This window comes from Mus caroli, unplaced genomic scaffold, assembly GCF_978045245.1.
Source record: "Mus caroli unplaced genomic scaffold, Mus_caroli_1 scaffold_3, whole genome shotgun sequence".
In the NCBI taxonomy this organism is placed as follows: Eukaryota; Metazoa; Chordata; class Mammalia; order Rodentia; family Muridae; genus Mus; species Mus caroli.
This window is the reverse complement of record NW_028227258.1, coordinates 131,319,482-131,332,285: the sequence shown is the minus strand read 5'-3', so window position 1 is coordinate 131,332,285 and position 12,804 is coordinate 131,319,482. Positions and strand designations below refer to the sequence as shown.

At 40.9% G+C, this 12,804-nt stretch overlaps 2 protein-coding genes across 11 annotated transcripts in view; one reads left to right on the top strand and one right to left on the bottom strand.

Moving 5' to 3' along the window:
• Gpr160 (G protein-coupled receptor 160) overlaps nucleotides 1-1,821 on the top strand; it is a 39,503-nt gene extending 37,682 nt beyond the window's left edge. For all 7 annotated transcript variants that reach the window (XM_021158131.2, XM_021158125.2, XM_021158128.2 and 4 more), the window contains one exon: nucleotides 369-1,821. In XM_021158131.2, the coding sequence (XP_021013790.1) occupies nucleotides 442-1,452 (1,011 nt within the window). In that variant the 5' untranslated portion in view covers nucleotides 369-441 and the 3' untranslated portion in view covers nucleotides 1,453-1,821. The remainder of the gene's footprint in view (nucleotides 1-368) is intronic.
• Nucleotides 1,822-3,255: 1,434 nt separating this feature from the next.
• Nucleotides 3,256-12,804, bottom strand: part of Phc3 (polyhomeotic homolog 3) — a 68,828-nt gene continuing 59,279 nt past the window's right edge. For all 4 annotated transcript variants that reach the window (XM_029474909.1, XM_021157279.2, XM_029474910.1 and 1 more), the window contains one exon: nucleotides 3,256-11,277. In XM_029474909.1, coding sequence (XP_029330769.1) covers nucleotides 11,123-11,277 — 155 coding nt within the window. In that variant the 3' untranslated portion in view covers nucleotides 3,256-11,122. The remainder of the gene's footprint in view (nucleotides 11,278-12,804) is intronic.

Genomic DNA, 12,804 nt, shown 5'->3' with positions numbered 1-12,804 from the left:
GGTAATTGCCCTGAGCATCACTATCCAGCCTGCTTCTTCTTCTAATGTGTTTTGGCTGAAGTAAATACAAATATCTCTTGTATACGTTGTTAAAAAAACATAGTTTAATATAGAATTTATACTTTTAAGTAATATTTCAATGTAAAGATGTCAGGGTTCTGGACTGTTTGGGGCTCAAAAACTGATCACGTTTGATCTTGTTCTCTATTCAGTGTTAGGAGAAGAAAGATCATATTATCCATGTATCTGTCTGTCAACTAGTAATGCTTCACTCCACCTTTAAGTCATGATTTGAGCAAGTGGAGAAGCATGCAAAGTTCTAAAGTAGAGGCGCCACAATAACACCACCGTTTTTCTTCTTTTTACAGGGGAAAAAAAACAAAGTGAAGCTGTTTCTTCTCCTGTGTACTCGTCAGACGGTCTTGAAATTTAACTAAAAATATGACAGCTCTTTCTTCAAAGAACTGCTCTCTTCAATACCAGTTCCATCAGTCTCCGCAGCTCCTCGAGGCCTCCTGTCTGTTGTTCTTGATCATCCTGGGGAAAGTGTTATTAAACATCCTCATCCTAAGAGTGAGAAGGGAAGACACCCGTTGGACTTTGATGGAGTACTTCTGCTTTTCACTCGCACTTGTTGATCTCCTGCTGTTGGTAAACATTGCCATCCTGACCTACTTCAGGGACTTTGTAGTTCTAGGTATTAGGTTTACTAGATACCACATCTGTCTGCTCACACAAATTATTTCCTTCACTTATGGCTTCTTGCATTACCCAGTCTGCTCACTGGCTTGTATAGACTACTGGTGTAATCTGTCCAGAGCCACCAAGCAGTCATCTAGGTGGCAAAAGTTACTTTATTTCTTGACAGTCATTTTAACTTGGATCTCAGTCCTTGCTTACGTTTTGGTTGATCCGGCCATCTCAGTAAGCCTAAAGGCACACAGGGGTTATGTGTACCAGTGCCCCTCCTATGTCAGCACTCAGAGTCACTGGCTGTCACTGTCTATGCTGATGGTTTTATTTGTGGCTTTTCTGATTTCATGGCAGGAAGTTGTTGCCTTGCTCCAGGCTATGAGGATAGTATCCTATAAGAGCAAGGCCGCCCTCTACTTTCCTTTCCCACCCCACTGCGGTTACGCTGTGAGCTGCAGAGAAGCACTCTTGCCCAGGCTCATCGTGTGCTTTCTTGGGACCTGGTTTCCCTTTGTAGCACTTCAGGTCCTCATCCTCTCCCTCAGAGTTCAGATCCCGGCGTACATAGAAATGAACGTCCCCTGGCTGTACTTTGTCAACAGTTTCCTCATCGCTGCAGTTTATTGGTTTAACTGCCACAAGCTTGATTTAAGAGACAGCTCGTTACCTGTGGATCCTTTCATCAACTGGAAATGCTGCTTTGTGCCAGTCCATAGACTTAAGCAAGTGGAGAGGCCCATGTCCATAGTCATCTGTTAGCATGCTGCTGTGCTGGGAGGAACCCCAGAAGCACCAAGATCAGTCTTAGAAGGACAGAGGGGGCTCGGGACAGGAACTGAAGCTCGAGTCCCCCTTTCCAGCACAGCCTCTATGGGGCAGATACCAAGTAGTGCTAAGGATGCATTAGCACAGCAGAATGTTTATGCCTGCTCGACAGCATTGTGGAATATTTGGTATTAATCCAAAAGCAAAGTAAACATGTTAACATGTGTCCAGCTTGATGTTTCACTCCAAAAAAACCTACTGGGTGCAAAATGTTATATAAATTTGAGATTCTATTTGCCAACTTTAAGATCTGAGCTTAAATATTTTATAAACTTTAGAGCAAAAATAAAAGACTTAACAGGATTTGGTGTCAATAAAATATATGGGGAGATTAGCTCATTTTATTTGTTTTTTGTTTTTGTTTTTGTTTTGAGACAGGGTTTCTCTGTGTAGCCCTGGCTGTCCTGGAACTCACTCTGTAGACCAGGCTGGCCTCGAACTCAGAAATCCACCTGCCTCTGCCTCCCAAGTGCTGGGATTAAAGGCATGCGCCACCAGCTAAAGTATTTTATTACAAATATTCCTGCAGAGTTTCAGCTATTCAACCTCTGGAGTTAGGAGCAATGAAGGCTCTTGCCATGCAAGCCAATTGCTTGTTCAGTTATAGCATATGGTTATCAGATCATAATCATGGTAGTAACATGAGATTAAGGGCTGGATAATCCTGTCTTCTATGGATAACCCTACACATTGTATAGATGCCAGTGGCACCTTCCCCAGAAGTGGCAATCAAAAATGTCTCCACATATTCCCAAAATTGCTCTGGGCACAACTCCTAACCACCCTCCCCAGTTAAGAAAACAAAACAAAACAAAACAAAAAAACCCTGAGCAAAGCACTGTAAGGCAGACTAACCTGAACATACTTCATGAATTAAACCACATGGCTATCTTGGATGCTATTTACAAATGCTAACACGTGTTGCAAGAACCACCACTAGCATTCCTAAAATTAGTAGCTTTTAACTGAAGCTATCACTTATTGGTGGACTGCCTACTAGCATGCACAAAGCCCTAGCACCACAGAAACTGAGTGCAATAGCATATGTCTATAATCCTGTACTTGGGAGGTGTAAGCAAGAAAATCAGAAATTCAAAGTTATCATTGGTTACCTTGAGGTCAGCCTGGGCTACATGAGATCATCCCAGTCCCTCCTCCCCCACGATGACTTACCTTTTAACATCACAACTCACACGTGTCCATTTATGTGTGTACCTGTGTGTAACAGAAGGTTACAGTTTTAAAAAGTAGTTGTACCTATCAAGTTCATGATCTGCCATGGAGCAGCAGTGTGGTAATTGCAGGTCTGTGTGGATTTAAAATGTTTAAAAAAATTAGGTCTTAATTTTTACAAAGGAATAAAAAATTATATTGTTCTGTTTTTAAAATGCAAATAGAGATACAACCATATTGAAAGCCGACATACCTGATTTGTGAGGCTACGCTGACAGCGTAGCTCAACAGACATACCCTCGGTTGCAGTGAGCAATGGTATGTGCTTGTGTGGTTCAGATGTTCGGAGCTGGCCCTTTTAATTCACTGGTGTACAATTCCCTCTCCACAGTTTTTTGCCTTCCAAATGGCCATAACATGAGAATAAAACATACTTAGCTATACTGAACTTAATATACTCTTTGTAGATTAGATAGCAAGAAATTTATAGCCAGTCCAGCCCTCCATTAAGGTCTTTATTAGATTTCCCTATCTCTCAAAAGCTTAAAGAAATTAAAAATTCAATAACCAGTCAGGCTTTTATTTGTAAAGAACTGAAGTTACAACTGGTCTACAATATATTATTGTAATATAAACAACATAAATAAAAGATCCTGTAGGCCCACCACTAGCTGTCCGCCCAGACCCACTCGAAGCCATGTTACAATACTCTATGTGAAAGTGTGCAGGTAACAAAGGTGCAATCCAAGCAAGGTTAAGCAGCAGAGGATAAGGTGCTTCCGTTAGCAGTTAACATCGCCAGCAGACATCGATGCTCCTTGAACTTCACTGACTAGACACACATAGGAAGTCTAAAATTCACACACATGCTACTTAATATGAAAGTGCTTTCTCTTTTCTTAAAAAAATACAGCAAATGAACACTTTTTACATAGATAATGGTGTGCTCTTACAATGCAAAATTAACTTCATTTTCAGGTTATATACTGTAAAACTGTAGCTATGGACGCCAGGCTAGGAACTCTATGCTAAGGGTGCTAGAACTATATCATTTCCTGTGAGGAGGTCTCTAATACAACATCCAATGTAAGACACATCTATTATAACCCTAACATTTGCTTTCTCTAAGATTAAAACATGTTTTCTTTCCCCCTTGGTGATGCTTTTTTCCTTGATGAATCATCTTTTGAGTTTTTTTTTTTTTAATTATAAAACTTTGATTTTAGAACAATGGTCAGAACCAAAAGGAAGATTTCTAAAAATGTCCTTAAAATATTAAAAAACAGTTAATCCCAGCAACCTGCCTTTGTGAAACAAATTTTAAGTGCCATTTGCAAAGCATTCTCACCAAATCCAAGAGGCTTGAAGTCAGCAGCCTCCCTCCCCCGCCTCCCTGTGCATGGCTGTCTGTAATGTACAACCCTAGCATAATCCCTGCACTTTCCAACAATTTCTGAATTTTGATTTTTAATCCCCTACTGTACAAACCAAGACCCATCTCTGAATGAGGTGATTGGCAGTCAATTCCATCAACGTGGGAGTCATACACAAAAATTACACTCTGTATTCTCAGCTGAATTCTTAAGGTCTAAGAATACAGACACAAGAACAGCATTTATACAACAGAGCTCTAAACAACACAGGATATTTTACAACTTAGGTGTATTTCAAAAACTTAAAAAACACCTTAAAAGTAACCAGAAGCATGAGACAAATTACAAAGATCAGATTAGTGGGCTATTTAGATTATTTTAACTTACAAAAACCTTAATTTGAAAGCATCTATTATATATTGTAATTTAACACTTTATTTGGGCATTTCCCCACTTTAAAAACCTATAGCTATGATACATAAAGTTTTTAAAATATATTTTTATATCTTTATAGAGAATGTGAGTAGCAACTGATGTTAGTTAGCATTTAAAACAAGAATTACAACCTGATTCACAGAGCCCCAGAGTGACACAGGAATTCACACCATTAAAAGTGACTTTGACCCCATCTTCACTCCTTAAATACTTGCCAGCACAAGCAGGATCTGCTTTTTGTTGGTGGTGGTGGTGGCTTTCGAGACAGGGTTTCTCTGTGTAGCCTGGCTGTCCTGGAACTTGCTCTGTAGACCAGGCTGGCCTTGGACTCTCAGAGATCTGCCTGCTTCTTCGTCCCAAGGCTGGAATTAAAGGTGTGAGCCACCACCCAACTAGGAACTGCCTTCTGTCACCAGTTCTGACTTTTCACGATGCAGTGCAGACCCTTTCTGGGTCTTCCCTGTCTTTGAGAAGTGGCTGTCTCTAACACACTACAATATAGTCAGCACTGTGGAGAAAGCAGCCATTGCAACCTGTTCTCTGCCTCGTTTCAGATGATTCTGTTTTGGAAAACTATTCCACTATTAATACTGGATATAAACTTTTGCAACTAAAAATGCACAATGATTTCACATTGACTTCTTGCATCCTGCCACCCACAGACCACGTAAAGGGACTGTCCTGACAGTGCCTGTCACAACAGTTTCACAGCCGGTCAGGGCAAGCAGTCTTACTGTTGTCAACAGTCAAGGAGATGGTCCACAGGTGGGAAATATGTGAGTGGTGATGTGATTTAGCACTTGGATGTTATTAAACCCCCATTCCCAGAGAGCAGGGCATTACTGGTTAATTACCATTAATTCCTGGTTGTACGGACATATATGCTTAAGCAGCACTGAGTTTGTTTGGGAAGACTTTACTTGCTATTTTCTTGGTCATATATTGCACACATAAGCCAAGTGCTCAGATAGTTTACAAATGAAGGAGTAAGTGCATGGGTACTGATATTCACTTGTCAGTCGGTCAGCCCCGTGGTAATCCCAATTGTGTAGCTTAGGATTGTAACTTTAAAGCTCGGGGAGGATATTCCCTTAAAAATGATTTAAGCAAAAAACAACAACAACAACAAAACCAGCCTATTTAGCAGTGCAGGTATCACACTACATTGAAATGAGATAAAAAGCCAAATAGCTGCCCAGCGAGTCCCAGGGCTGCCGGCCATCTGGAGTCTCCTCTCCCCTCAGCACAGCAATGCAGCAGCAGTGTATTTATCTCTCACTGCTGAGGAAGAGTTGTGATTTGCTCACTTTTTAATACTACCAAAACATTTAACACAAGCATTATGTATAAGGATTTCAACACTGTACATATTCAGTTTAGTTGAGGCAAGATTTAAAAACTCCCTTCAGTGGGTTCATGTTTTCCTCAATGATGTTCTAATCTCCACTACTCGTTCACCACGGTCAGAGAAAGGACAAAACACTGATGTATTCCATTAAGCCAAAAGCAATAGATACTATGAATATCTAAGATGATGACTGAAACTAAGTTAGACATTATAAAGGACTTAACTACATCCCTCTTACATTTCATTAAAACCATGCCATGCTAGCATAATGATGTTTTAGATTTATACTGATTTTTTTTAATTAAAATTCATTCATTACATACTACTTTAAATTTTCTCATCCTATAGATTTATGCCCAATATCAGGAATATCATAGACAGCAGTAGGTTTACACTTGAAAAGCCTCACAAAGACCTCTGCCTAAAATATAGTTATATAGAAGCTCATTTTGTGCCTAACATTATATTCAAATTGCATTTTAAATAAAATAAAAGGTCCACAAGTTATCAAAGGAGAAAGAAAATAAAGCCCTTGTGGAAATAATTTCCCTTAGGTATGGCACTCGCCAGAGTGTGTGCAAATGAGACTCTGCTGTAGAGAAGCTGTGCGAGTCAACAGAGGGCGGGGCCTCCTAAGGTTTTTCTCTAGAACATGATGGTAATAATTGTAGATAAACTCATATCTTGTAACTTTCAAAAAGAAAAAAGTTTTCTCTTAGTATAATGTCAAGTAGACTTAGCTCTAAAACTGCATATACAACTGATAAGACTTAACTCTAAATAAACAGACTTAACTCTAAAACTGCATAGACAACTGATAACCATTTCAGGCTACTTTTTAAAATGTCAATATCATTTTCAACATTTTTAATTGGAAAACAGCTTTTATTTCAACTATAAACTATATGGTAATGCATTTTAAAATCTAACACCAGAAATATCTTCCCAGAGAATTCCTTAAGGGCTTCAATGAGTTCAATTTGTTAAATTTGAATAACAAAACACATTTACTCTTCCTAGTACTTATTTGTACTCAGCTAAATTCAAAACCCAGCTTTGATATGAAACAAAACACTCTGAATGGAGTGACATATCAGTACTGAAGACTGGAGTTGGAACAGTTCATGTCATGGTCAGTGGGCTTGGGCTTACTGGAGCCCACCAGTCAGGAACTGTCCTGCAGTGCCTTCCTTCCCTATGACTGGCTGCAACACTGAGCTAACTGTCATATCTGACTGTGGAGATGCCACGCGATCATAACAAACTCCTACATTTTGACAGATTCTCTCCCTCTGATTGATTATCATCTTCAAAAATCCAGGATTACTCAACTTGGGTACCAGTGGTACTATTAATATCAACACTCCTCAGAGCAGGGACAGGTGATAAAGAGAAATACCTAATTTGACTTTAACCAAATCTTGACAATTTAAAACCATAGGGGCTAGGATTGGCATGGTGGCACAGATATTAAGTTCTAGCACTTGAGAGAAGGTCAGAGGACCACAATTCCAGGTTAGTCTAGGCAAACAAGAAAATAAAACAATACAGTACACAATCTCAGGTGTCGTGTGAGGCCCTGACTCAGTCCCTAGCACCAACAAACAAAACAACTAACACACCTTGTCCAGCCATCCATCACCAAGGATACCTAGCTACTAAGGACCATCATCATGCTAAATGTCTTCATTCAGGTCGCAATATCATCTTCCTATCTGTCGTTTACTCCCCCTTTCCACTCCCCTTCTCAAATAACCTTCAAGGAATAAGTCACACAGACATATGGTACACAAGAAACTAGGAAACAATTGCATAGATGGATAAGACTTTGATTGAAATACAAGTGGTGAAGTTATAAAGGCCCGCCCTAGTACAAAAGCCTGAAGCTCTCCAAGCCAGGATGCAACCCAACCCCAAGTAAAAAACTAAGAAAGTCTGTGTACTTTATTGGAGGTGGGGTTGGAGGTAGATGGGACTCAGTGCAGGAGAGGAGGTGAGGCCATCCCATGCTAAAAGTACCAGTCAGCAGCAAGTGTTGCTGGCATTCCCCAAGTCTTCAAACTACAACACTTAGCCAGCCTCTCTAGCTGAGAACATGTCTGAAATGCTTTAAGAGTATTCCCAGTCAGAGATTTCATATACTGGACACAGGTGCTGAGACACACAACCTAACAAGCTTATGAGAAAATGAGTCCTCTGAAAGATTTCAATCCAAGACTTGTGCTTATAAATAGATGCACTTAATATATGAAGACTGACTGTGAATAGTTACTCAAAGGCATGGTAACAATACAGTCTTCCAACACAAGAAACAAAGAGGAAAGCAGCAGGACTCCTAAAACACAGAAAGTCAGCCCTGATGAACTGAGCAGAGGAAGAGGCCCCGTCCGCTCTGCCACACACTAGCTGCTTTACCAACACGCTCTCCTCTTGTTCTGGCATCTCTACTCCCAGGTAGTGTGACTCTGCCCATCCATCAGTCACTGTCACGGAAGGTGTCAGGTGTGGAGGCAGCATTCCCTGCTGTGCTGATAAAGCTGTGTCACTGTGCCTTACATGTGTGTATGCAAAGCGTCTAAGTTTAAAGTAACTTTTACAAGCCAGCTGTTTATTTTCCTAGGAACACAGAACTTAAAACAAATAACATGTGAAAAGTGTGTCCCACAGTGGTTGAAGGGTTTCAAGTCAGGCAAGGCAAACTCAGGAAGCAAAAATAGGAAGAAACCATGTTCCCTTCCTGTCTTTTTTTCCTCTAAGAAAGTTCTTAAGTGCTTAGTAATAAGAAAGGAAATGAAGCTAGCGTTCTTCCCGTCCATGTCACATCGAACAGCCTAATACTCAGGAGATAGGGAGAAACACAGAATGTGTCCCCATTTAATGTAATTGAAGCTTTCAAATTAGCACAATTAAAAATTACCTAGAAGTACCTACAGCAATGGGAGAACTACCAAACGCCAAATGAGCCACTTCTAAATAAAATAACCCACTTGTAAAAAAAAAAAGTGTATTTGCTAGTTAAATTTAAGTGCAGACAACAGAAGATCTGGACTACTTCTAAGATGAAGGACAAGAAGGCATCCTCCAAGAGAAACCCTTCGTGTAAACTGTTTAGGGGTGCTTATGGACAGTGCTAGGCACAGGGGTTTCTCAAAAGCACACGATGGGCTGGTTTTAGTACAAGTGCAGAGTTACATAATGCCTTAAAGACTATATGTAAGTATTTGTAGGAGGGAAGCATTATTGCTGGAGGTCTATTCTGGACAATCCCATATTCACTGTGGATTACTAACTACACCACAGTTTTCATTCCAGAGGAAATGTGCCTTGTGCTTCCTTCATTATGGCAGGCAGTCCTTAATGCTGCATAGCCAGCCTCTGTTAGGAGACAGGAACGTCTGTGACAACTCTGCCATGATGACTCAGTACTAATATATGCAGGTGACTGTAGAATACCTGCCTTCCTTGAAACGTGAATAACCAAATGTGATACAAAGAAATAGGGAACGTAGCCTATACTACTGTAGTCTGAAACAGGAGCCTCAGCTACTTACACATTCTGAGTCTCCGCAGGACTACTAGCGAACAGCTCTTAAAACTACTACAGCAGTAATCTCACAAAGCATACATTCAAACAAGAGGCAGCTAAAGATTAAAAAATTATCCACTGTATTTCTGTATAAAAATAACCAACATTTTCTAATTACACAAAGCCAAAAGATAAATTTATCTGTGATGTCTTTGTGACATCTTTTAGTCTTCTACTAACTCAACCCAATCTCTGAAAAGCGCCATAAAGATGACTGAGCTCAGACTCTGCTGTCTTTTCCATCTGTGCCAAGGCTATGCACATGTCCCTTCATTTGTTCAGAGTTCTCAAACTTGTAGCAAAAAGATAGAGAAAGCAAACAACGTCAGCAAATCTTTTGATGCCCAGCACTACAAAGATTTCAGAGCATCCACAGAAAAATTTGGCTTAGTGTCCTAACAGAAAACTGTTGAATAAAAACTTCTGATTAGGAGAAATCACTTTAAATACTTCGTGGGAAGAATCCACAGCCTTAGTAAGGGAGAAAGAACTATGCATTCTAGCCAGACTCAGCAGGGTTGCTTCAAGGAAGGGATTCCACCTCCACTGCCACTGGGCTGCTGAAAGAGGCTCCGAGGCATGACTGCATCAAGCACCATCATAGTGCACAGAACAGAGTCAGGAAGAGGTGACAATGGGCCAGGGCCACACCAGAGTCACATGATCTGTGAGTTAGCCTAGTTTTATAGCCCAGGTTTATGGATTTCCTTTCCTTTCTAGTATACAGTAAAACCAAAACCTGCTTCTGAGGAACTCTGGTGCCACTGGCTAACCCTTCACTGCACATCGTCCTCCTCACAGCCATCAATTAAGTATGCCGCTCTGCTCAGCCAGGCTGCTCACTGTGCTCACTGGCACCACTGGCATCCATAACACATCGATCCTGCTGACAGAGGGGCATCCTATGTACTGTAGGGTAGTCAGCAACATCTCCACTGGCTGTCACACCTCAGTTCCTATAACCACCCTCACCAAAACTCAAGCCCAAGCCATGGCAACCAGAATGTGTCTAGATATTGCCAATTGTCCCCTGGAGGACAAGTTCTCCACTGAGAACTATTGCTCTTAATGTACAAACCAGGAGGAAAATTGTCAGTCATGCCAACCTGGGTAAAGGCTAGACTAGAGACCCTTGAGAACTTCAAAAATACTGCTTATGCTAAAACACAATCCCTTTTCACAGCCAAAGCATTTGTCTGGAAGATACGCTTTTTAAAACAGACTGGCATTTCATTGCATTCAGTTCTGTCAATGGGCTCCTAAATTATCCTATATCTCTATGACAACATTTAGAAAACTAACAGGGAAGGAAAACGTATAAGAAAAGAGAATTAAAGGAGGGGGAGTGTAAATCAATAATTATTTTTAAAAGGTTTTTTTATATTAATGATAAACATTACCTTTAAAAAATTTTCTAGTATAACATGTTTCTTTGAAAAATATGGGCCTCTGTAACAAGTCTTTCAGTGTAGCATGTAAGTGGTAAAATTAATGTCACCGATGTTCACTAATTATGAAAATGTATGATGAGTTAGGACATCTGAAGAGAAACGTCGGCACTGGCTGTGGTGGTCCCAGTGCACTCGGCCTTCCCCCATCAGTCTGATATTCTCAGGAGAGAATTCCCAGCGAGGCTTTACCTTCACCTAGTAAGAGGAATGGGCTGAGAAGCACAACGCCTCGCTCCTGTTAAGAGTCCTTCAGAGAGTTGATGCGTGCACAGATCTTCAGGGCTGGGCCCAGCTTCATGTTCATTGCACTCATGAGGTGGTCTTCTTTTAGCAAGAGCAGGGCCTGCCCATCAATCTCTTGTGCCCTGAACTCATCTGCAACGTCCTGGCAGCCTGGAATTCCATGAGAAGACAGAGTTACACACAATTAGAGTTCTGTTGTCACTGGGTGTGAGAGCTCACAACAGAGGCTGAGAAGCCAATGTGCTACAAGGCCTGGGGCTCACCCTTGAAGAAGTCAAAAAACCATTACACAAGAGGGAGCAGGCAACATATCCTATTTCTCATGCAAAAGAACTGCATTACTAAGTTTTACACCTCATGGACTCATCTTTGCATAACATAATTCCACATACAGGGAGAGAGGAATAAAATGTTTTGCTATAAATAATAATCTGGAAATATTTTCTCAAACTTCAGATTAAACTTTCATTCCCACTATACCTTTTCTGAATTTGCATGCCTCATGTATATCTAACAGTATTTTCACTGTTCCCCCAGGATTGCTGTATTAACATGTTATAATGTTGCTGACATACATCATGCTGCTCAACTTAAAACATCAACTTCAAAGTTTAATATCACTAGACTTACTTCTATTTTTCATTTCTATTTTCTAACAATCTGTGTAGCGCAGGGTGGTCTTAAACGTATTATCCTGTTTTCCCAATACATGCTAGGATTACAGGAAAGTACCATAATACACACACACACACACACACACACACACACACACACACACACACACTTTTTTAAGTGGAGCTGGGAACAGAACCCAGAGCTCTAGGGATGGCTGGCAAGTGCTCTACTCCTGAACACTTCAGCACATCTCCAGCTCTCCTCACCTGACTTTTGGTAAGAAAACAAGTTGTCACTGGAATTACAAAGCTGCAGGGTAGTCTCCTGCAAGGAAACGGTGCATTAGCCCTCAACCTAGAGCACGCTCTCGCTACCTGACCCTTGACTGCTTCTCTTGTCTACCAACACACGTGCACAGCCACCTTACCCAGTCACTTCCCTATCATGGTAAAGGAACCTCAAGGTCAGGTAATGAACTACAGAACCCAAAGAAGAGATAATGCAAGACATGACGGCTTCCTTACAAATCGTAAAGTTATGAGCGTTAGCTTAAGAACAGCACCTAACATCTTTAAAGCCTTTTTGTTATATTTAAATCAGTATTCCAAAGGAAGCTAGGACTCAGATGAGGAGAGAGAGAGAAGTGGCTAGCCCGTACCCTGGAACACAGCCGTTCTCCCTGATGATTCTCCTTTCCACTGTAAACTCACCCTCTGGCCAACCTTCTAACCCAGAGCATCCTGAAGCACTACAGTGTGGCACATATATGATTCATAGGATCAGTGAAGAAGCGTAAGGCGTTATGGAGATACTAAGTGACGACACTATGTCACTCTGGAGCGCATCCTGTGGCTCTGACACCCTCCAGCAGTGTGCTCCCTAGTGTGGTCACTTTCCTCAGTGTCACTCAGTGACTCCATTCTTTCTTCCTCACTGCTTCTGACACAACAGTGTTTCAGTGTCTCTATTCTGGTAATTTCTCAGACTTTCAACAATTTATATTTCAAGATCCTGTATAAAATTTATATGGCTCTGCCCATGTACCACACATAAGAAACCATA